This window comes from Diceros bicornis, chromosome 27 (assembly GCF_020826845.1).
Source record: "Diceros bicornis minor isolate mBicDic1 chromosome 27, mDicBic1.mat.cur, whole genome shotgun sequence".
NCBI classification, from domain to species: domain Eukaryota; kingdom Metazoa; phylum Chordata; class Mammalia; order Perissodactyla; family Rhinocerotidae; genus Diceros; species Diceros bicornis.
In genome coordinates, this window is record NC_080766.1 from 43,589,042 (window position 1) to 43,614,594 (window position 25,553).

At 43.9% G+C, this 25,553-nt stretch overlaps 1 protein-coding gene across 3 annotated transcripts in view; it reads left to right on the forward strand.

Annotated features, from left to right (window-relative positions):
• TRAPPC10 (trafficking protein particle complex subunit 10) overlaps window positions 1-23,771 on the forward strand; it is an 88,716-nt gene extending 64,945 nt beyond the window's left edge. For 2 of the 3 annotated variants that reach the window (XM_058523208.1, XM_058523210.1), the window contains 10 exons: window positions 1,024-1,538; window positions 2,366-2,507; window positions 3,997-4,155; window positions 4,971-5,200; window positions 11,917-12,017; window positions 13,454-13,580; window positions 14,921-15,091; window positions 19,755-19,932; window positions 21,784-21,978; window positions 22,329-23,771. In XM_058523208.1, the coding sequence (XP_058379191.1) occupies window positions 1,024-1,538; window positions 2,366-2,507; window positions 3,997-4,155; window positions 4,971-5,200; window positions 11,917-12,017; window positions 13,454-13,580; window positions 14,921-15,091; window positions 19,755-19,932; window positions 21,784-21,978; window positions 22,329-22,567 (2,057 nt within the window). In that variant the 3' untranslated portion in view covers window positions 22,568-23,771. Of the gene's footprint in view, window positions 1-1,023; window positions 1,539-2,365; window positions 2,508-3,996; window positions 4,156-4,970; window positions 5,201-11,916; window positions 12,018-13,453; window positions 13,581-14,920; window positions 15,092-15,776; window positions 16,241-19,754; window positions 19,933-21,783; window positions 21,979-22,328 lie in introns of those variants that run through there. The other variant, XM_058523209.1, reaches the window with a different exon arrangement.
• Window positions 23,772-25,553: the final 1,782 nt, after the last annotated feature.

Below are 25,553 nucleotides of genomic sequence, written 5' to 3' on the forward strand. Positions count from 1 at the left end.
TAAGAATTGGGGGGAACACAATTCAGTCTATAGCAGTTACTAACTACTCGAAAGCCGGTGTCTCCAAAGGCTCTGGCTTCGGGTTGATGCGGTCATTGACTGCTAGGGCGTATTTCATTCCAGTCAGGCCATCTGGATGGTTGTCTCAGGAGCAACATAGCAGTGATTGGTTTGTTTTCTTAGATTCTTTAATGTGCCCTAACTGGTCGTTGGTAGAGCCGTGTGCCAGGCCTGCTGTACGTGATGTGTATGCGAGACTATGCAGTTATGCCTTTCCTGCCAATGTTCCTTGGCATCTCTGTATGAATAAAGCATTCTGTGATTGTCCTCCATTTTCTTGTGGTTTTATAGCATGAATCTCAGCAAGTCCTGTAGTTGGTTAGTCTTTAATAAATACTTACGGTCAGTGCGGCAGCCGTGTGGCTTTTCTAGACAAACCAGGTGCTGGTGGGAAAGAGGTTGGAGAGCGTAGTAGGTTCTCCTCCCCTCAGTGACTGGGCGGCTGGGGTCTCACTGCCCTCCTGGGGTCCGGGAGGAGGGCTCCCCGCTCCACTGGCTGACTTCAGAGGCTAACACCTGGATTTATTTCCACATGTGCGGGGGGAAGGCAGGCATCTTGAGAATTTCTTTCTGCGGGTGAGAAAGTGGTAGAATTCCTGAAACAGCTCTAGGAATGGGACTGACTTACAAGTTTTGTTTTGAAAGTGAGACGTTAGTTGACTTGTATTTCTCTTAGGTTTGCCAAAACAGAACTTAGAAACCTTTATTTCTTCAGATTTTATGATTTCCACGAGTTATCTAGGTGTGTGTTTATGTTCTGCTTTTGACAAAAAAGCTCTTTTTGGTGTGTGAAGATGGCATGAGGTTGGGAAGTTTTAAACCATCTCTTTTGAATGTCATTGCTTCTTGCTTCTCATGTTGAGCACACTCCGGCTGGCCCGATAGTAACCAAGGTCTTACTGCCTGCCTCTCTCATTGAGAAGTGTGACTCGGGAACTAAAACATGGTAATGTGTATTTACAGGTCACAAAATAGTACTCCCTATGCAGTCTTTTGCACAACTGAGAGATCTCCATTTCACCCCTTCCAATGCCGTGGTCCATGTGGGCGGTGTTTTGTCCGTGGAGATAACCGTGTGCAGTCAGATGCCCGTCGCTGTCCACGTGGAGCAGATTGCCATCAACGTCCATTTCAGCATCGAGAAAAACAACTACCGGAAGACTGCTGAGTGGCTCACCAAGCACAAGACATCCAATGGGATTATTAACTTTCCGGTGGAGACCTCGCCTTTCCCCGAATCCCAGAACAGCTTACCGGCGCTGGAGCTGTATGAAACGTTTGAGAGAAGTCCTTCCGACAATTCCTTGAACACAACTGGGATTATATGCAAAAATGTTCACATGCTCCTGAGAAGGCAGGAGAGCAGTACTTCTCTGGAGACACCCTCAGGTGTGGCCCTGGAGGACGGGGCCCACGTGCTAAAATGCAGCAGTGTGACTCTGGAACCAGGGGCCAACACGATCACATTCAGGACGCAGGTACGTGTTGAGAAGGGGGGTTGACTTCACAGGTGGTCAGGGAGGGGTGTGGAGCTTGCAGAATTTTCTGAAGTGTGATGAGAATCGAGGCGGGGCTCTGTTCTCTTAACCCTGGTTTTGTTTTATCCTTAAAGAAAAAGAGGCTGACTTTTCAAAAATTCTTTTATATTCTTATATTTTAAAGCAGTTGATAAATTTTGAAAGAAGTTCTTAACATGGATAATTATTTGTGTTCTCACTTGATTTACTTAGATGTTTTTCCCCTTTGTATTAAAATACACCCCTCATTTCTTAAAATGAGGAGATTTCACAGTGATGGCACACTTCCATGTTAAACTTTATATTCCTTTTGTGGCTGCGTGGACGTCAGAACAGTTGCTTCTGACCCGCTCGGATAGCACCCTTTCTCCAGTGCAGCATCCTATAAGCTCTGCTAACCGACGAGGATTTGGCCAGGGGAAAGTACAGCTATTTATCACCTGTGTTTTTAGTTTAGTCTTAGAGCAGGTCTTAAATCTCATGCTGAATGTCTCCATTAAATAACTTTTCAGAAGGCAATGCCACAAATAAAGGTTATTAAATCGAAAATACATTATTAGAAGCATTAAGTCAAATTTAAGCATTGGTTACTCAGAAAATCATCGATTGAGAGATTCTCAGGGCTCTTTTGAAGAGCCTAAGTGTAGAAGTATAAGCACAGAGCAGTAGGATAAAGAGAGCAAGACAGGGTTATTTCAGAGAGACTGTAGCACAGCCTTCCTTTAGGAAGCTTGTAATTAGTTACAAGAATGGGTGACGGCTTTCCAAATCCTTGGTTTTGACCCTAGGCCAAGGAGCCGGGAACATACACGCTGCGGCAGCTGTGCGCCTCGCTGGGCCCGGTGTGGTTTGTCCTCCCTCACATCTACCCCCTGGTGCAGTACGACGTGTACTCCCAGGAGCCGCAGCTGCACGTGGAGCCACTCGCCGGTGAGTGGGCTGCAGGCTGTAGGAGCGGGCTGGTCGTGTGGGTGTTCATGTTGCACTTGACTCCTTTATGAAGGAGTCCCAGGAAAGGAGGGCTTTCTACATCCCACTGCCAGTGCTTTGGGGCCGTGTCCCTTTCTAGGAGACGTTTTGGGTGGCACAGTGGAAATTTTTCCTGGGAAGTAACCGACTGTGGCTCTTTTGTGCATCTGAATATTTGCTTTCCTATAATTGCTAACATTCATGTTTAATAAAGATGGTGTATCTGAAAATAACAAAAATAAGAGAAAAATCAGCTAAATATCAGTTAATGTCTACTGCAGAGAATTTAACAAGTAAATGTAACTTCCTGCTTAAAGTTCCATTTAAGAGGCTAAATGCTAGATTTAGTTATGTTCTATACTCTGATCAAAAGTCTTTTCCTTTGAAAGTGTTGATTAAACTTGACCCCCTGGCATGGCATTTGAGAAATTCAAAGCTGCTGTCCTTGTTGTTAAGTTTTAAAATTAGAAGGAGTTGGTGTGAATTTCTGAAGACCACATGGCACTCAGTTAAAACAAGAGTGAGCGAGTGTCTCAGTTGTTTAGGCTGGAAGCAGTATATTTATTTCCTTGTTTCTTCCATTTAGGAAAAAACCAAGGAAAGCATTTGTTTCTTCTGTTTGCTCTCCCCATACTCCCTGTTTCTCTGCTTTTAAACTTCTCCCAGGGCTGCCAGGGAAGGCCCTCAGATGCTGAACACAACAGTCTCTCAGACAGTTCTCCCATCAGAGAACCTTTATGAGAAAGGCTGGGCTCTGTTGCTGGGAGGTCCTGGACTGCCACATGAGACCCACCACCGTGCTCATGCCTCCGCTCTGTGCTGCGGCCCCTCCCTCCCTTTCTGGCTTCCTGCCTTCCCTTCCCTCCCTCCTGTCTATTTATTCCTCCTGGTTTCTTATCCCGTGCCTTCTTCCTTCTGCCTTCCCTGGAGCCGAGCCTCAGAAACCACAGCCCGTTCCCACCCCTTCATTTCCATCCAGGAGAAAGCAGTGGCCATGCCTTCTGTCTAGCTGTTTCTGAACCAAAGATCCTGAGGCCTGACCTGAAAGAGCCAGAGAAAATTCTGAATAGCAACAGCACATTCGATTTCATTAGTTTCTTCCTTAGCATCACTGTCTGATTCTCTCTTACTAACTTACCAGCAGGTAAATGTTGAGACTCTCATAGACACGGTTGCCACTGTGAGCTCTAACTCTAAGCCCAGGTGAGATAAGACCTCTCAGTCTCACAGATTGTCTTCTTCCTAGCAAGGGCTCTCTCAGCCCTGCAGTCCACATAATTGAGATGAAAAGTGAGGGGGGAGGGATGGAAACTGAGGGAATTTGTGGAGTATCTAAAGTGAACAAATTTTTTCTGGTAGAAGAAACAGAGTACCCTTTTAACCTCATAGTAGGCCCTCCATTGGTACTTTTGCTTGATAGTGATGCTAATTGCTGTCTTTTTCCCTTTAGATAGCCTTTTGGCTGGTATTCCTCAGAAGGTCAAGTTCACTGTCACTACTGGTCATTATACAGTAAAAAACGGGGACAGCCTCCAGCTCAGCAACGCAGAAGCCATGTTCATCCTGTGTCACGCAGAGAACAGAGCGGTGATCTCTTCCAATACGAGAGGTTAGGCAGCAGTCACCTGGCAAAGGTGGACTCTTGGCACTGTCATGCACTGTGAGGATGTAAGCAGCCTTCATCCCTGCCATCCTCAGGTGGTGTCTGAGGACCTCTTCCCCCTTTGACTTTTTCACGGCAGCATCCTGCCCGTAGGTGGACTGTGACCCTGCACCTTGTCAGGGCATTAGATTTGGAGAGCATAGATTGAGAGCTGTGCACGTGCTCAGTGGCCAGGTGGTGCTGACCTTGCTAAGGACTTGTGATGCGGCATTACGGCTGGGGCCCATGCTCCACGGTGATGCCTGGCTGGCCTCCACTTCCTTCCACCCTCCCCAACCCCCCTCACCAAAAAGCAAAAGCAAATCAGCCTTTTTAGGCACTGGTTGGAAGCCCTAAAAAAGTCCCTTCTCCCGTGATCCTTGGCCATGAGGTATGGAGAGGGAAGGATGCTGCTCCCTTTCTGAGTGGGAGTTGATCCGGTGGTGGGATGGAGTGGGAACACGTTGTGCAGGGACACAGACAGTACTTGGGTGCGCCACGTGGGAAATGTCCCTTTTCTGTCTTTAGCCTGAGCACAATGACAGTTGTCTGGGTCGTGACCAGCCGGCTTTTATGTGGTGTCACTGTGTCTTAAGGGGTTTTGTTCATGATTTTCCTGCCTCTTCCCTCCCACCTCAAGCCTTCCTAGACACACCCTTCCATGTGCATAGGAGCAACAGGAGTTGGGCTGGAACTCCACTGCTGGGCCCATCACCTGCTAGAAGAGAAAGGAACAAGGAAACAGGGAATGTGTTAGAAGTGACTTTTTCTGTTTTTCCTAGAAAAAGCTTCTGATGCGTCGTTCCGGGTTCAGTCGTCTGACAAGGTCACAAGCATTAGTCTGCCTGCTGCGCCTGCATACCACATGATCGAATTTGAACTGGAAGTTCTCTCTTTACCTTCAGCCCCAGCAACTGGAGGGGAGAGCAAAATGCTGGGGATGACAGAGCCCCAAAGGAAGCATAAGGACACACAGAAAGCTGCCCACTGCATGGCTACCACAGACCACAAAGTAAGGAAGGGCTGGAACTGCTCAGCCTGTGGTGGCAGCCTCTGTCTGTCCTGCACGTTCTGACAGACAGTACACGAGAGATGACTTCTGTTGAAGTGGCAGATTTCTAGTTGCTAATATCACAAGCTCTCGTTGGGTTACGTTTATGTCTGTGAATCACCCCTTCTTAGACAAGGGGTACCTCTTGCAAGGACAAAGACATATAGGCTCTAACTTTTCTATCCCAACTCAAGAGGGAAGGACAGTTTATTGTAAAAGATAGAGTGTTTGCTTAGGGGGAGGTAGGTTTGAGTCCATAGTCCATTTGTCCTCATGCTTGTGCTACAGGGAGTTCTCTGTCTTGCTGTGCTTCATTTCTGTCCACTGGAATGTCACATCAAACTTAGCAAGGAAGAAGCTCTATCATTTTATGCTTTGGTGCTGGTATTTATTGACCGTTATTGAGAGATGCATGACTTTGATCCCAGATCCACAGTCCATCAGCTCACGGAACATGTTGCTGGCATCGTGCTTATTCCGGGTGTGGCCATGTCTTGTAACACAGATATCAATTCTGAGGGCTTGTGACTAGCCCATGTGTAGAAGTGTAGGCTTGTGGTCCCGTAGGACTGTATATATTTGTATACTTCTAAAAGCTGCTCCCTGAGGGTCTGGCTTCCAGTCAGCATGAATCTAGGTGGTGAGAGCCTCCCCTTTGGGACACTGACAATCTTGGCACATCCTCAGATACTGGGAGCTATTAAAAATATAATAGGCTGCTTGGACAAGCACAAAGGTTTGAGAGACAACCAAGAGCTAAGGCAGGGTTGAACAACAAGGTTCATCTCCTACATGAGACCATTCCTTCAAGATGGGAGAGGTGGTTATTTCATTGGCTGTATAGAAACCAACACAGAGAGTCAAGAAAAATGAAGAAACGGAGGAATATATTCCAAGTGAAAGAAAAAGATAAAACTTGAGGGAAAAAACCTTAATGATATAGAGGTAAGTAATTTACCTGAGAAAGAGTTCAAAGTAATGGTTGTAAAGATGCTCACTGAACTGGGGAATAGAATGGATGAACACAGTCAGAACTTCAACAAAGAGATGGAAAATAATAAGAAAATACCAAGTAGAAGTCACAGAGCCGAAGAATACAATAACTAAACTGAAAAATACACTAGAGAAGTTCAAGAGCAGACTAAGTGAAGCAGAAGAAAGGATTAGTCAGCTCAAATACAAGGCAGGGGAACTCACCAAATCAGAGCATCAAGAAGAAAAAAGAATGAATAAAAGTGAAAATAGGGACTTACGGGACAGCATCAAACAGACTAACATTCACATTATGGGGCTTGCAAAAGGAGAAGAGGGAGAAAAAGGGGTAGAAATCTTATTTGAAGAAATAATAGCTGAAAAATTCCCTAACCTGGGGAAGGAAACAAACGTCCAGATCCATGAAGCCCAGAGAGCACCAAACAAGATGAACCCAAAGAGATCCACACCAAGACACATTATAATTAAAATGTCAAAAGCTAAAGACAAGGAGAGAATCTTAAAAGCAGCAAGAGAAAAACAACTTATTACAAACAAGGGAACCCCTATAAGACCATACGGAGATTTTTCAGCAGAAACTTTGCAGGCCAGAAGGGAGTGGCACGATATATTCGAAGTGCTGAAAGAAAAATACTTCCAACCAAAATACTCTATTCGGCAAGGTTATCACTCAGAATTAAGGAGAGAGAGTTTTCCAGACAAGCAAAAGCTAAAGGAGTTCATTACCACAAAACTAGCCTGGCGAGAAATGTTAAAGGGACATATTTAAGATGAAAAGAAAGAGTGCTAATTAGTAACAACACATGAAAGAGTAAATCTCACTGGAAAGGTACATATATGGTAAAGATACTGGATTAATCACTTATAAAGCTAGTATGAAGGCTAAAAGAGAAAAAGTAGTAAAAATAACTATGATGATAATAGTTAAGGGATACACAAGATAAAAAGATGTAAAATGTGAAATCAAAAAACAAAACACGGGGGGAGTAAAAATGTAGAGCTTTAAGATGCGATCAAACTTCAGTTGTTATCAACTTAAAATAGACTATTATAGATATATTGTTATATGTAAGCCTCATGGTAATCATAAAGCAAAAACCTATAGTAAATACACAAAAGATAAATAGAAAGGAATCTAAGCATACCACTAAAGAAAGTCATCAAACCACAAAGGAAGAGAGCAAGAGAAGAAGAAAGGAACAGAGAGGAACTACAAAAACAGCCATAAAACAACAAAATTACCAAAATAAGCACATACCTATCAATCATTACTTTAAATGTAAATGGACTAAATTCTCCAATCAAAAGACATAGAGTGGCTGAATGGATAAAAAAACAAGACCCATCTATGTGCTGCCTACGAGAGACTCACTTTAGACGTAAGGACTCACAGACTGAAAGTGAAGGGATGGAAAAGATATTCCATGCAAATGGAAACCAAAAGAAAGCTATACTTACATCAGACAAAGCAGACTTTAAAACAAAGACTGTAATAAGAGACACAGAAGGCTGTTACACAATGATAAAGAGGTCAATCCAACAAGAGGATATAACATTTGTAATTATCTATGCATCCAACACAGGAACATCTAAATGTATAAAGCAAATACTAATAGATCTAAAGGGAGAAATAGACAGCAATACAATAATGGTAGGGGACTTTAATACCTCACTTTCATCAATGGATAGATTATCCAGAAAATCAATAAGGAAACATTGGCCTTAAACGACATGTTAGACCAGATGAACTTAATAGATATATACAGAACATTCCATCCAAAAGCAACAGAAGACACATTCTTCTCAAGTGCACAAAGAACATTTTCCAAGATAGATCATATGTTAGGCCACAAAACAAGTCTTAATAAATTTAAGAGGATTGAAATCATATCAAGCATCCTTTACAACCACAGTGGTATGAAGCTAGAGATTAATTACATGAAGAAAACTGAAAAATTCACAAATATGTTAAACATATTAACATATTTGTTAAACAGCATGCTACTGAACAACCAATGGGTCAAAGGAGAAATAAAAAAGTACCTTGAAACAAATGAAAATGGGAATGTCACATACTAAAATTTGTGGGATGCAGCAAAAGCAGTAGTAGTAAGAGGGATGTTCATAGGGATAAAGGCCTACCTTAAGAAACAAGAAAAGTCTCAAACAACCTAACATTACACCTGAAGGAACTAGAAAAAGAAGAACAAATGAAGCCCAAAGTTAGTAGAAGGAAGGAAATAACAAAGAATAGAGCAGAAATAGAGGCTAAAAAGACAATAGAAAAGATCAGTGAAACTAAGAGCTGGTTCTTTGAGAAGATAAAATTGACAAACCTTTAGCAAGACTCACCAAGGAAAAAGAGAGGACTCAAATAAAATCAGAAACGAAAGAGGAGATGTTACAGCTGATACCACAGAAATACAAAGGATCATAAGAGACTACTATGAACAATTATATGCCAACAAATTGGACAATGTAGAACAAATGGATAAACTCCTAGAAACATACAGCCTACCAAGACTGAATCGTGATGAAATAGAAAATCTGAACAGACTGCTTACAAGTAAGATTGAATCAGAAATCAAAAACCTCCCAACAAACAAAAGTCCAAGACCAGACAGCTTCACTGGTGAGTTCTATCCAACGTTAAAAGAAGAATTAATACCAGTCCTTCTGAGATGCTTCCAAAAAATAGAAGATGAGAGAACTCTTCAAAACTCATTTACAAGGCCAGGATTACCATGATACCAAAATCAGACAAGGATGCTACCAGAAAAGAAAATTACAGGCCAATATCTCTGGTGAACATAGGTGCAAAAATCCTCAAAAAATATTAGCAAACCAAATTCACCAATACATTAAAAGGATCATACACCATGATCAAGGGGGATTTGATCAAGGGATGGAAGGGTGGTTCAACACCTGTGAATCAGTCAGTGTGATGCACTACATTAACAAAATGAAGGATAAAAATCATATGATCATCTCAATAGATGCAGAAAAAGCATTTGACAAAATTCAATATCGATTTATGATAAAAACTCTCAACAAAGTGGGTATAGAGGGAATGTCTGTTGACATCATAAAGGCCATATATGACAAATTCACAGCTAACATCATACTCAACGGTCAAAAGCTGAAAGCTTTTCCTCTAAGATCAGGAAAAGGCAAGGATGTCCACTCTTGCCACTTTTATTCAACATAGTATTGAAGTCCTAGCCAGAGCAATTAGACAAGAAAAAGAAATAAAAGGCATCCAAACTGGAAAGGAAGAAATAAAATTCACTATTTGCAGATGACCCGATATTATATACAGAAAACCCTAAAGATAGTCCATCAAAAAACTATTAGAAGTAAAAAATGAATTCAGTAAAGTTGCAGGACAAAATCAATATACAAAAGTCTGTTGCATTTCTATACACTAATAATGAACTATCAGAGAAATTAAGGAAATCTCATTTACAATTACATCAAAAATAGTAAACTATCTAGGAACAAATTTAACCAAGGAGGTGAAAGTCCTGTATATTGAAAACTACAAGACATTAATGAAAGAAATTGAAGAAGACACAAATAAAAGGAAAGATATTCTGTGTTCGTGGGTTAGAAGAATTAATATTATTAAAACTTTCATATTACCCAATACGATATATAGATTCAATACAATCCCTATCAAGATTCCAAAGGCATTTTTCCCAGAAATAGAACAAACAATCTTAAAATTTGTATGGAACCACAAAAGGCCCTGAATAGCCAAAGCAATCTTGAGAAAGAAGAACGAAGCTGGAGGCATCATGCTTCTTGATTTCAAACCACAGTCATGTGCTGCATAATGGTATTTTGATCAATGACGGACCACATAGACAATGGTGGTCCCATAAGATTAGTACCATATAGCCTAGGTGTGTAGTAGGCTATACCATCTAGGTTTGTGTAAGTACACTCTATGATTTTGGCCCACTGACAAAATCACTTAAGGACACGTTTCTCAGAATGCAGCCTGTTGTTAAGTGACACGTGACTGTATGTTACAAAGCTATAGTAATTAAAACAGTATGGTATTGACATAAAAATGGACATAGATCAATGGAATAGAATAGAGAGCCCAGAAATAAACCTGCACGTACTTGGTCAATAAATTTATAACAAAGGAGCCAAGAATATATAATGGGGGAAGGACAGTCTCTTCGATAAATGGTATTGGGAAAACTGGACAGCCACATGCAAAGGAATGAAACTGGACCACTGTCTTACACCATACACAAAAATTAACTCAAAATAGATTAAAGACTTGAACTTAAGACCTGAAACCATAAAACTCCTAGATGAAAACATAAGTGGTAAGCTCTTTGACATAGGCCTTGGCGATGGTTCTTTTAATCTGACTCCAAAAGCAAAAGCAACAAAAGCAAAAACAAACAAATGGGACTATGTCAAACTAAAAACTTCTACACAGCAAAGGAAACCATGAACAAAATGAAAAGGCAACCTACTGAATGGGAGAAAATGTTTACAAATCATAAATCTGATAAGGGGCTAATATCCAAAATGTATAAAGAACTCATACAGCTCAATAGCAAAGAAAAAATATCTGATTAAAGAGTGGGCTGAAGATCTGAATGGACATTTTTCCAAAGAAGACACACAGTGGCCAACAAGTACATGACAAGGCGCTCAACATCGTTAATCATCAGGGAAATGCAAATCAAAACCACAATGAGATGTCACCTCACACCTGTTAGAATGACTATTATCAAAAAGACAAGAAATAACAAGTGTTGGTGAGGATGTGGAGAACAGGGAACCCCGTGCACTGTTGGTGGGAATGTATACTGGCGTGCCAGTATGGAAAACAGTATGGAGGGGCCTCAAAAAATTAAAAATAGAACTACCATACGATCCAGCAATTCCACTTCTTGGTATTTATTTATTTATTTAATTTATTTAGTGAGGAGGACCAGCCCTGAGCTAACATCCAATGCCAATCCTCCTCTTTTTTGCCGAGGAAGACTGGCCCTGGGCCCACATCTGTGCCCATCGTCCTCCACTCTATATGGGACGCCGCCACAGCATGGCTCGACAAGCGGTGCGCCAGTGTGCGCCCGGGATCCGAACTGGTGAACCCCGGGCCGCTGCAGCGGAACACGCGCACCCAACCACTTGCGCCACCGGGCCGGCCCCTCCACTTCTTGGTGTTTATCCAAAGAAAACAAAAACACTAACCTGAAAAGACATATGCACCCCCACGTTCATTCCAGCATTATTCACAATAGCCAAGATATGGAAACAACCTAAGTGGCCATTGATGGATGAATGGATAAAGAAATTGTGGTGTATATACAATGGAATATTATTCAGCCATAAAAAAGGAAATTGTGCTATTTGTTATGGCATGGATGGACTTCAGGGGCATTATGTGAAGTGAAATAAGTCAGACAGTGAAAGATAAATACTGTGTGATCTCACTTATATGTGTTATCAAGCTCATAGATACAGAGAACGGATTGGTAGTTGCCAGGGGCGGGGATGGCTGTGTTTCTTAGCCTTTTATCTTTCTGCTTTTCTGCATACACTTTTTGTTTTTAATTATTCAATTTATTTAAACTAAAAAACAAAATAGTTCACCCATTTTTCCCTCTCAGGTGAGTGGTCTGAACGTGTATCCCTCTGTTTCTCCACAGGTCTCCATCGATTGTCCGTGGTCCATCTACTCCACTGTCATCGCACTGACATTCAGCGTACCCTTCAGGACCAGACACTCCCTGCTGTCAGCTGGAACACGGTAAGAGGCGTGGACTCCAGGCCCTGCTCCTGTCCCAGCTCTCCTACACGGAGACCCTTGCTGTTCACAGCCTGGCCTTGGTGACACTGAGCTTGTTTTCTTACATAACCACGATGCCGTCGTCCACCTGTGAAAATTCACAGTAATTCCCTGGTGTCCTACAACCACCTAGTCCATATTCAGATTTCCCCGGCTGTCTCAAAAATGACTTTGCACAGTTAGTTTGTGGGATGTGGGATCCAGACAAAATCCCCACAGGATTACGAGATCCCTTTTTATCCCTCCTCCCCGTTTTTCAAGCTATTGACTTATTGACAAACTTGGGTCAGTTGTCCTCTAGAAAGTTCACCATTCTGGATTTGGTCATCTCCTTGTATTTTTGTTTAACTAGTTCCCCTGTCAACTTCCCCTGTCAACTGCTAGTTACCTCTAGAACAGGGTTTTTCAACCTTGGCCCTGCTGACGGTTTGGGTCAGATAACCCTTTGTTGTAGGAGGCTGTGGGAGCTGTCCTACGCATTGTAGCATGTTTCCCAGCACCCCTGGCCCTCCCTCTTTATGCGAGTGGCACTCCCCATCCTCCCCACCCCCAGTGTGACAACCAGAATGTCTCTAGACATTGCCCAAGGTCCCCTCGGGGGGCAAAATTGCCCCCAGTTGAGAACCACTGCTCTAGAGGCTTGATTAGATTCAGAGTCAGCCTTTGGACAAGAAGGTTTCAAGGTGGTGTCCTGTGCTTCATGTGTCACTGCATCAGGGGACACACAGTGTCTGGTTGTCCCAGCGGAAGTGATGATGCTCACGATGATCACGGGGCTCAGGGGGAGTCTGGCCTCTCATTGTAACATTCCCCTTTTGCTATCATCCATTGTTGATGTTTGGGTACTTTGGAAACAAAAATGTCAGGACCGTGTTTAGACTGGAACATTATGATAGCAGGTTTTTTTTCCTTCAAATTACTGTGAGGGAACTGTAGACATTAATGGTTAAAAACATCGACAGTTCTAACCAGCACCTGAGTTGCTGTATTTAAGACTGGCTTTTCAGAACTCCTCTTTACATGTAACAGAAATTAAAGTGCATTTCTCAGTGGGTGCCCATCGCTTCTAATGATGAACAGGAATCATTGCTCTTTCCTACATAGTTCACTGCAGTCTACTATATATATGTTTAGGAAAGTCAGTTATAATCGTTTAAGAATACCATATCAGAAACAGAATATTCTTTGATCCATTTTTCCTCAGAAATTGTTTAGAAAGATTTTTTTTCCTGACACTTTTACATGTGAAGTTGAAAGTAGGAATATGTGTAACAACTGGTTCTTATTTTGCTGTATCACTTTTTTAATTCCCCAGAGAGGGTCTTCTTAACAAAGCCAAAATATATTTAATGACGTTCTTAAATGTCAAAATCATATTTTTTGTTTTTCTGCTTTAGGAAATATGTTCAAGTTTGTGTCCAGAATTTGTCAGAACTGGACTTCCAGCTGTCAGATAGTAAACTTGTAGATACCAGTGGTAGTACCGACCTGCAGCTAATACCACTCAACACGACATCCCAGCAGGTAACCGTTTTCTGAAACAGGAGTGTAAGCGTGGAGCACCCATCATGTGTTGATGGGGATGACCGTGTGATTTTAGATTGAGAGTGGTGTCACTGGCGATGAGTAAGAAGCACTCGCGCGTTTAAGACTGCTCTGAGAGCGCAGCTTTGTCGCCACGACATGCATGTTCGAATTTCAGTTTGTGGGCTGAGTGGCACAGCGGATGGATTAGGAAATAGACTGATGTTTGTATTTTTAGAATTCAGTCTTAACCTTGTCCTACTCTGTGCACAGGTTCACATAACTCCAAGCGTATTCTTAGTCGCCTGTTGACAACAGGGACACCGTCACCGTAGAGGTGGGGCTGCCCCATTCTGCCTGTAGTCAGGGCCTGCCTGTGCCCCAGGAAGGACTCCCCAGTGTGGGCGTAGCTGTGCAAAGGAGGCATGTTCACGTTCATGCTGCCTGGCCGAGTCCTGACCTTGCTTTTCTGTTCATTTGTCACATGTGTTTTCAATAAATGCTGAGTGTTTAGAACAAAAGTTTTCTTTTTTTTTTTTTTTTTTGTGAGGAGATCAGCCCTGTGCTAACATCCGCCAATCCTCCTCTTTTTTTGCTGAGGAAGACGGCCCTGGGCTAACATCTGTGCCCATCTTCCTCCACTTTATATGGGACGCCGCCACAGCATGGCTTGCCAAGCAGTGCGTTGGTGCGTGCCCGGGATCCGAACCAGCGAACCCCGGGCCGCCGCAGCGGAGGGCGCGCACTTAACCGCTTACGCCACCGGGCCGGCCCCAGAACAAAAGTTTTCTTAATGGATATCTGATCTTGAGCATTTTGAAAGGATTTTACCCAGCTAACCTTTGATCCATTTCAAATGCTACCCAAGTCTGTCACCATGCTCATAGGTGTGGCCTTTATGCATGAGGTGGGAGTGGTGTCAGTTCCTCATTTAACTTCATGTTGAATACAAAGTAATTGGCATGGATAGAAAAGATGTCCTTTTTAATTGGTTGATGACATTTCTCCTTTTGGAATTGTATGGGATGCTATATACCAATAAACATTCTTTATGCTTTTTTTACAATATCCTATGCTGTGAAGCTTACGGAATCATAAAAAATTAAAACCTGTTTACCAACTTTGTACAGTCTTCTTGGGTAGAGGGGCAAGGCCAGGCAGGAGGAGCCGAGGGCAGTGGTGGGGGATGCAGGAGCTCGGGGCAGCACACCAGGAGTTTCGGGAAGCAGGGCTCCGTGATGACGTCTCCTCGCACACACACATTCCCTTGGCAGGCAGTGCGTCTCTGACCTGGAATGTGTTTCGTCTGCATGTACAGTGACAGCTGCCTCTCTTTGCAGCACATCTACAGCAAGCAGTTGGTGTTCTTCGTCTGGGAGCTGAAGTGGACCCGGGAGCCGCCCCCCTCTCTGCATTGCCAGTTCTCCGTGGGATTCTCCCCAGCTTCTGAGGAACGCCTGTCTATCTCCTTAAAGCCGTATACTTATGAATTTCAAGTGGAAAATTTTTTTGTATGTATTGTACTGTTTTTTGGTGGGGGTGTGGACTGGGAATATGAAAGGGGCACATGTCCTTTATAATCCCCCAAAATCAGATAGAATCTTTCAATATAACAAAGCAACAGACCAAGGAAAATAGTTAAGTCATCAACTGGCTGGATTTTAGCACCCCAGGTCCTTTTCAAGTGTCATACTCGTGCGCTCTTGCTAGCGGCTCTGAGATGCTTGTAATCTATAAAGACCCAAGATGTCTTATGTCTTCTCCCTTTTGTCTTCCTCACTCAACCTAGTTGTGTCCTGGAACTGTTTCTCAGAGTCCTTTCTTCTTGATTAACTCCTCGGGGAGGCTACTTTATAAAGACATGTCTCTAGTTTTTTAAAAGAAAAACAAAATATTATAGAAATTTACTTAATATTGTGAAGATTTTTTTATCACCTGCACATTATGTGTGGAGCTAAAAGTAGCGTTGAGCTAGGTGAGTAGATACAGTTGTGTTTTTTCTTTCTTTAGTGGGATTATCGGACTCTGTGTTAGGTAAACCAAACTGTAAATACACAATTTTGTGGTTTTCCTTTTCTTCTCTGTACTACTGAAATTGTCCCACTGAAATTTGACCCTCCTGTTTTATTTAACACTCCTATTAGCTAAATTAGAGTTGACATAATCACTAGCATAATTTATCTTTTTGTCGTACAGATACCTTGTGACGTGTTAACAGCAGCTGAACATGAAATCATTCATATGATAAAGAGTCTGCAGACATTTCATCTCCTTTGCCTACTGCAGAAGATGGTTGACTACTTAGTAGTTTTCACTGTTACTTTCCTGTCTTTTGCTTCCTCTTCAAATTAAGAGTATGGAAAAAATTCTCCTTTAGAACTGTACAAGCTGAGTAAAAGGCTAGAGAAAAATATCTGGTGGATTGCTCTTTTCAAAACTGATATTCTGAAGACTGGAAATATAGATACCACTTTTTTTTTTTTTTTTTTTTTGTGAGGAAGATCAGCCCTGAGCTAACATCCATGCTAATCCTCCTGTTTTTGCTGAGGAAGACCGGCTCTGAGCTAACATCTATTGCCAATCTTCCTCCTTTTTTTCCCCCAAAGCCCCAGTAGATAGTTGTATGTCATAGTTGCACATCCTTCTAGTTGCTGTATGTGGGACGTGGCCTCAGCATGGCCGGAGAAGCAGTGCCTCGGTGCACGTCCAGGATCCGAACCCCGGCCCACCAGTAGTGGAGCGCGCGCACTTAACCGCTAAGCCACGGGGCCAGCCCATAGATACCACTTTTTTTTAAAAAGCGTTATTGAGATAAAATTTATATACCATGAAGTTCACCCATTTGAAGTGTACAGTTCAATGAATTTAGTATATTGACACAGTTGTGCAACCATTACCATAATCTTATTGGAGAACACTTTCATCATTCCAGAAAGAAACCTTGTGCCCCATGAACAGTCACTCCCATTCTTTTCTCTTGTCACCCTAGGCAACCACCAATCCATAGGCGTAGCTGTCCATGGGTTTGCCTGTTCCAAACATTTCACATACATGGGATCATGTGATGTGTGCCTGGCTTCTTTCACTTAGCAATGTTTCCTAGGTTCATTCGTTTTGTAGCATATGTCAGGACTTTGTTCCTTTTTATAGCTGAATAATATTCCATTGTGTGGCTAGACCACATTTTGTTTTCCATTTATCAGTGGCTGGACATCTGGGTTGTTTCCACTTTGGCTGTTATGAATAATAATGCTATGAAAATCCTTGTGTAAGTTTTTATGTGTATGTATGTATTCAGTTCTCTGGGGTGAATACCTAGGTGGAGTTGCTGGGTCTTATGGGAACCCTGTGCTAACATCTGTGCCAATCTTTCTCTATTTTTGTACGTGAATTGGTGCCACAGCATGGCTTGATGAGTGGTGTAGCTTGATGAGTGAAGTGGCAAATCCTGGGCCGCCAAAGCAGAGCATGCGAACGTAACCACTACACCACTGGGCCGGGCCATGTGTTTAACTTTTTGAGAAGCTGCTTAACTGTTTTTCCAAGAGATGTCACTTTACATACCCACCGGCAACATATGAGGGTTCTGATTTCCACCTTCTCTTCAACACTGGTTTTTGTTGTCTTTTTGATTATAGCCATCCCAATGGGTGTGAACTGGTATCTGGTGATTTTGTTTTGCGTTTTCCTAACAGCTGATGATGTTGAACATGTTTCACGTGCTTATTGGCCATTTGTATATCTTCTTTGGAAAGATGTCTGTTCATATCCTTTGCCCACTTTTTGATAGGGTTGTCTGTTTATTATTGAGTTGTAAGACTTCTTTATATATTCTAGATACCAGTCTCTTATCATATATATGATTTGCAAATATTTTCTCCCATCCTGTGGGTTGTATTTTCCTTTTCTTGATGGTGTCCTTTGAAGCACAAAAGTTTTTAATGTTGATAAAATCCAGCTTATCAATCTCTTTTATTCCTTGTTCTTTTGGTGTTGGATCTAAAAAATCATTGTTTATCCCAAGGTCAAAACGATTTCCTCCTGTGTTTTTTTCTAAGAGTTTCATAGTCCTAGCTCTTACATTCAACTCTGTGATCTACTTTGAGTTAACTTTTGTGTATGGTGAGAGGTGGGGTCCAAATTCATTCTTTCCATGTGGCTATTCAGGTGTCCCTACATCATTTGTTGAAAAGAGTGTTGTTTCCCCATTGGATGGTCTTGGCACCTGTGTTGAAAATCAGTTGGCCTTAAATGTTAGAGTTTATTTCTCAAGAGGCTTATTTCTAGGTGCTATATCTGCAGCCTCAGCAGTGGCTGTCAGATGTGGGAGGCGCCTCCCTGCTGGCTTCTGGTCCACTGCTTCCCCTCAGCCACTCTTCTCTGTCTGGTGTGCAGCCAGAGAGCGGTGTTCCAGGACACCACTGAGGAGTATGCTCGCCTCCGTCACTCTGAGCTTCCTTCCAAGCCCTAAGCTAAAGTCGCACTCTTCCTTGGCTGGGCTCAGAAACATTCCAGACTGGGTGTGCTCCAACCGTGAGCTTCTCAGGAGCAGAAAGCTTGTCAGTCAGCCTCTAGTCTTGCCATTCTCCTCTGCCCAGCGTTCCTTCATCTGCATGCCTCTGCCTCGTTCCCCTGGGACACAGGCGTCTCTGTGCTCCAGTCCGAGGGATTGTGCACCCTTGTGTCCACACGTGCAGGCCTCTTTGACGCCCTTGTAGTCGGAGAGCTGTGTGAGATCCCGGTGCGGCCCCCTTCAGATCGGTAGAAGTCTGTCCCGTCCCCAAACAGATGTAACTGGGTGTTTGGTGGGAAATCCCTGAGAAAGGCCCATCCAGGACTACCGTTTAGCCGGTTAGCTCCCAGAAAAACACTTTATCTTGGCAGTAGGCTTTTTAAAATTCTGAGATCTTTTTTCTTTGAATGTTTTACAGTACCAACAGAACACTTTTAAATCGAGTTATACTGTAATTACTTTATATACCTGTTATGACTTTGGTAATTAACACTTGGTGTGTGGAGCACAGGGTGTTAGATGGTGAGCCTGGTTCAACAAAAGACCATGAGAAACTGAAACAGAGAAGTATTAGCCACAAGTCCTGGAGGAAGTCCTCGGCATGCCTGGAGGGGCCACACGGGGAGGTCAAGGCAGAGTGCAGACAGAGGCAGGACCCCCTGGGGCACCTGCCTTTGTAGGGTCTGTGGGTGGAGTGCTTGGGGCTTCCCAGGCTACAGCTGGATTGGTCAATTCAAACCACAAGAGTGGGTTTTGGTAAGCCCCATGGGGGTCTTATCTAAGGGGCACATGGGGGGAAGGCGCTGGGAGGCTGTTGATCAGTAGGGCCGTTGGGGAAGTCATATCAGGGACTTACATTTGCTGTGACTCTGTGGCTGGTATCTGGGGCATGTGCTTGCATGAGCAGCCAGGGTCAGTGTAAGGGACCCGCAGGCTGCTTGGCCAAACAAAGTGGATGGCGGGGCAGCAGCACCGTGGGGTAGCTGAGCTGGACTCTAGACAGTGTCCTAGAAGAAAGAGGGCTTGCCTCCAAAGTGGAACCGCAGCGTGGTGGGTGAGCCCGTTGTCTCCTGGGGCAAGTGTGAATAGGTGTGACTATCAGGTAAATAGGGCATAGAGAAAGAAACGTTATGGAGAAAGTTGGTTATGGACTTAACATTGGGTGATACTGAGGAATTAATGTTAGTTTTGCTAGTTGTGATCACGGCGTTGTGTTTTGGTAAGAAAAAGTCCATGTTCTTTAGTAATGCATACTGAAGTATACGGGGGTAAAGGGACAGGTTGTCTGGAATTTGCTTTAACCTACCTGAGGGAAATAAATGAATGTACAGTAGAGAGAGGAAGCAGATGAAGCACAGTGTTGACAGTCCGGATCCTGGGCGGCAGGCATACGGAGAGGCACGGCACTGTGCTTTCTCCTGTTGTGCGTGCCTGACACGTTCAGCGTTAAAAGGAGGCGGGACTCCCGGAGAGCACTGTCTGCCAGGCAGTCGCGGGAGGAGGCCACAGTTGCCCTCTGGCTGACCTGGGGTGAAGTAGCCGCGTGGCTGTCGCCTCTGTTCTCTTTCAGGTCTGTGGGCAGCACCACGCTGGCCCGGAAGAGCGTTTCTTCCGATTGTGTATTCATCTCCTTTGTCTTGTTCTCTCCCTTTCCTGCCCAGACGTTGTATAATGTGAAAGCTGAGATACTGCCCCCTGTGGGCACGGAGCACTGTAAGACGGGCTCGCTCTGCTCTCTGGAGGTGTCCATCACACGGCTCTCGGACCTCTTGGAGGTGGACAAGGACGAAGCCCTGACGGAATCCGACGAGTACTTCTCCACCAAGCTTATGTATGAAGGTGGGTCTGGCGGCTCGTTTCCCCCATGGTTGTCTGATCCAGTGCCTGAGGGATCGTGCCCTCTCTTTCACAAAGTGTCGTGTCCTTGTCTGAAGAGAGAATGTGCTGGAATTCAAAGAGCTCACGGGAGTGTTTCATTTTGTGACGGGGTCCTCGGCTTGCAGGATGTGGAGTGTGGTTATTAGGAGTCCTTCTCCAAATAGGTGTCATCAGTGCTGAGAACACAGCTGACAGCAGCCCTTTCCTCCCTACCTGTGATTCCGGGTCTTCCCATCACTCCTGAGGCAAAGTCCAGACACCGCTGCTTAGCAGTCCAGGCGTTGTGTGATCACAGCTCCTGCCCCTTTCCTCAACCTCCTTTCATCCCAGGTCCCAGCCCGACCCCCCATACCCGGGCTCCTCCACCCTCCCTCATCCCTCCCAGACACCCCTTTACAGCCCTCCTCCCCCAGGACCTGGGCTGCTTCACTAGCAGTTCTCAGTTTTGGTGTCAGGACCCTTTATGTGCTAAAAACGATTGAGGAGCCAAATATTTATTTATGTTAAAATAATGGTAAACCCATTACATGATAGTATTCTTGAAAAAGAACTGTTTTCTAGAACAAACAAAAATAGCAGGAAGAATGATGTTGTTTTGCATTCTTTCAAATCTCTGTACTGTCTGGCTTCCCGGGAGGTAACTGAATTTCCCCATCCACTGCCTGGAGGTGTCTGTGGTGATATATCGAGTTGGTTGAAGTACATGAAGAAACTCCAGTCTCACATAGATATGTAGTTGGAAAAGGGAGGAATATTTTAACAGCCTTCAGATAACTGTGGATATTCTTTTTTGATACTACACCAGAACTCGACAAGAGCTAGTCTTTCACAGGCTTGTTACAACATGGAATCTGAAATCACATGAATGAACTTTCTGTACTCAGTTTCATTAAATCCTTTGATCTGTCTTGCATTGTTAGGATCTTGTACCCAAGCATCTTTTTCTTTGAGGAAGATCAGCCCTGAGCTAACATCCATGCCAATCCTCCTCTTTTTGCTGAGGAAGACTGGCCCTGGGCTAACATCTGTGCCCATCTTCCTCTACTTTATACGGGACACCGCCACAGCATGGCTTGATAAGCAGTGCGTTGGTCCACACCTGGGACCCGAACCTGTGAACCCTGGGCCACCGAAGCAGAGCCTGCGAACTTAACTGCTATGCCACTGGCTGGTGCCAACGGGCATCATTTTGTAACACCGTGCATTGATCATTTGGGAAACACGGTTCCTGAGTTATGCAGATTTTCCAAATGTTAGTACCTTTCATTACATAGTATCATAAATTCACATCTGTTTGAAGCTTGCACTGAACTCATCAGAATAGTCTTTGAGTACTGGGACACTGTCAAGTTCACAGTGGCAATGCAGGCTCTCCTAAATTCTGATTTTTTTTTTTTTTTTTGGTGAGGAAGATTGTCCCTGAGCTAACATCTGTGCCAGTCTTCCTCTACTTTGTATGTGGGACGCTGCCACAGCATGGCTTGATGAGCAGTGTGTAGGTCTGTGCTGGGATCCAAAGCTGCAAATCCCAGGCTGCTGGAGCGGAGCACGCGAACTGAACCACTACGCCACCGGGCCGACCCCTCCATATCCTAATTTTTGATCAGAGTTTCAAATTATATCTTGGCAACTTGTTTGAAGTGACAGGCTCACACCATTCATTTTCAGGAAAACATCAGAAAATACCCCAGACTGAGCAGCCGCCACTGGCGCAGCCCCAGCGAGCTCAGTAGCCTGGTGAGCCGCACTGCACCGGTGTCTGTTTCCTGTGTCCTTTTCTGCAGTAACCGCCGTGGTCTCCCTCTGTTTCAGTTGTCGACAACAGTAGTAACTGGGCAGTCTGTGGGAAAAGTTCTGGTGTCATCTCCATGCCTGTGGCCGCTCAGGCCACGCACAGAGTCCACATGGAGGTGATGCCCCTCTTTGCGGGTTACCTCCCCCTTCCGGACGTCAGGCTGTTTAAATACCTCCCCCACCATTCCGCGCACTCCTCACAACTGGACGCCGGTAAGGAGGCTTGAAGCTGAAGCTGACTCTCAGCGCTGGGGGCGAGAGCTCTGTGTGGAGAGGTGGCACACCAGCGTCGCGGGGGCAGGCTTGCTGCTTAACAGCTTGTTTTCGGCGCCTGATGATAATTTCGGAATCTAATACCAACACCTGGTCAGGGTTCCAGGTCTGAGGCCCCTGCTCTTAAGATGGATCCTCTGACGACCCGTGCACGGGGTTCTCGTTAGGGGGGTTGCCTCGCTTAACACTCTTCTGCACTGAAGGTCGGCTCGGGGTGGCTTGCTCCTCCTGGGGTGGGTACAGGGTCGGCGTTGGTGCAGCCTGTGTCTCATTTGCTGTGCTTTTTGCAGACAGCTGGATAGAAAATGACAGCCTGTCGGTGGACAAGCAGGTGGATGACCAGCTGGACAGCAGCAGCCTCAGGAGCAGGGCCAGCGTGCACTCAGCCACCGGCAGCGAGCACAAAGGCTTGCCCATGCCCCGGCTCCAGGCACTGCCGCCCGGCCAGGTCTTCAACTCCAGCACCGGCACGCAGATCCTGGTCATCCCCAGCAAGGACGACCATGTTCTGGAAGTCAGTGTCACATGACCAGGCCTTGGGTGGACACACGCCCCGGACTGGTGTGAGCGCACGCGCAGGGATCCTGACTCGTTTGTTCTCCAGTGTAACATTCTCGCTCGAACCGGACTTGGTGATTCTGCCTGGCCATGGACGAGTCAGAGAATTTCCGCGTACAGCTGGTCAGCTGAGTTACATTGTTATTTCTCTGTTGTCTGTGGTGTCCGATTACTTGTCGTTTTTTCATCTCCCTCGTGTCCCCCAGTGTGCCCAGAGCCCCACTTCCCGCCGTCACTCCCTGCTCATGAAGGATCCCTGAGTCTCTCTCGCCGGAGCAGCCTGTCTGCCGGTCTTGGTGGAAGTCCGTGTGTCTTTCAGGTAGACAGAGCAGGCTTTGTCGTCTTCTTAGTGACACGCGTGTGCCTTTCTGGTCACACGGCTGCCCAATTTCTGGACCAGGTGGATTTGTGAATCTCTTGAGGAGTGAAACACAGTCCTTTACCCCAGATCATCTAGTTGTGCTTTTCTAGAATAACACCCTTGTAGGGCAGGTGGGTGGGTGAGGGGTGGGGTGGGGAGGGAACATAACCCCTTCTGTGCCTTGGGCTGTCCCACTGGGCGGGCCTGGAGCCTCCACACGCTGGAGCCATTGTGAAGGTACTTGAAGAAGACTAGACAAGGGCATAAGGAACAACTCGCTATTGAAATAGTTTAGGATTAAATGTTTCTGGAACCCTTTTTCCCATAATGTTGACGGAATATCATATGCACTTGGACTTAAATATATATTTATTTTAATTATCATTATATATGTGGGGGTTAATGTGTTGTTTTTCTCTCACCTTTAAACCTAGTCTTTACCTGTAATTGTAACTGTGTGTAATCAATATTTTTCTTTTGCACCTTAAATCTTAGAGATTAAGAGGTTTAAATAAAGATTAGAAGGGTCCTCTCAGTGTATTTCTAGTCTAACGAAAGTCTTGGAATATTTTCTGCTGGTCCACTAAATTGCAGTCATACCATACCAATAGATTAATTTGCTTTTGGTTGTAAATTTGATTGTACATATGGTTGATTTATTATTTTTAAAAGTACAAACTAACTGATGTAATGTTTATGTATAAGTTGCACCAAAAATCAAGGACAAAATAAACGTGTGTTTGTTTTTACTAGTGTGAAAGTCACAGCTTGTAAATAAGTGTTGTATGTATTAAACCTTTTCCAGCTCTCCAAAGCGATGTATTTTTGTACATATGAAATAGAGAACTCTTAATTCACTGGGAAAGTGTGGTTGGGATTGAACTTGTCCCCATTAATACAAGCGAGTGTAGTCAGGTCCAGCAGAGGGTGGGGCCTCATGTGAATAACCTCAGACGTGTGAGCCTTAGAGAAGAAGGAGCCTCCTGCAGCCGCCCCTGGCCCCCGCTCGTCGCCTGCTCAAGAGGCGTGGGGTCAGAAGGCACAGTTCAGAATCAGAACAGAGCAGGTGTCTGCACTCTTCCTTGTGTTGTCTTCTAACTCGTTCAACAATAAAGGTGGTGTGATTCCCCCCATGTCTTTCTCATTTATAGGAATTGGAAAAATGTGTAAAGAAGATAAATATTTGTTTGAACTTTTCAGAAATTGATCTTCCTTATGTGCAGTTTAAAACTAATAAACTTGGTCAACTAGTTAGGCAAATTAGAACTTCCGAATCTAACGATAGTTTAGGGTTTCTAAAATAAGTCTGTTTTACTGTAAAAACTGATGATTGCCCTACAGATCTGGCAAGCCCTGTGGATGAAGAGATGTTTGAGATTTGATTCTGTCAGAAGAGCCTCTAACCCATGTATGTGGTCAGCCCCACAGCCTGGGAAAAACCCTTCCTGGATGTGCAGTGTAGCTTCCCGCTCACCTTCTGGAAGGGCATGGGATTCAATGGTCGCCTGATTCCTGTGTCTGGGTTCTAATCCCAGGACGAAATTCTCTAATTACATACATATTTTAGAGGGAAAAGATAAAGGCGAAATCCACAATGTTTATGGTGGTTTCTTATTTTCTGGAAATTGAATGAAATCAAATTTATCCCCCTAATTACCCAAAAGATCTCTTACAATCTAAGTTACATGGGTGCGTCTGTTTTTTTTTGTTTTTTTTGTATTTTTACACAAAAGAAGAATGTTACCTAAAACTTTAAATCATTTTTTTAACTGAAAGCCTGTAGTTGGATTTTTTTGGCTGGTGTGTGTGAGACAAGCTGGCTCTGCTGTAAAGAGGTAGCAGCTGGTAAACGACTGTGGCGCCAGGTATAGACTGTGCATCTGAAGAAAGAATGTGCAGGCATGCCACAATATCTGTGGCACATGTAAATGCTAGCAAGTGGAAAAGAAAACAAGTTATAATTTTGGTGAATTTCATGGGGTCTCCTATGATTGGAAAAATTATAACTTTTGATGCTAATGTGGAAATTGTTATATTTAATCTGAAACTGACTTCTACCTACAGTTCCATTGTCAGCACAGCCTGTGGTGGGTCAGGTTCCTATATTAGTAAGTCTTAGTTGATGAGTATAGATATCCCATAAAGAGTTGGTACAGAAAATACACACAGGCTTCTATTCAATGTTTCTTTAGTATTTAAAATAAGATTGTTATAAAAGGAAATTAAACAAACACTCCGGGTGTGTATATATTAGTAAAGAAAATACACACAGGCTTCTATTCAATGTTTCTTTAGTATTTAAAATGAGATTGTTATAAAAGGAAATTAAAGAAACACTCCGGGTGTGTATATAAAATGAAAAGTTATACTACTTTTTATAAAAGAACAAACTAGGCTGATCTAAATGTTTTACTGTCAACTGTGATCTTTAAAATAAGTCCTATGTGATTTTAAAATTTGATTTTTCATGAAAATGCCCCTTTCTCTAAATTTATTCATCCTCTACGTCAGCCTATAAGACCTGAAAGCGTCATTAATACGATTTGCTGGGATTCTGTGACTGGAAAAGGTGACAAGTTGGTGACTTTGACATTGC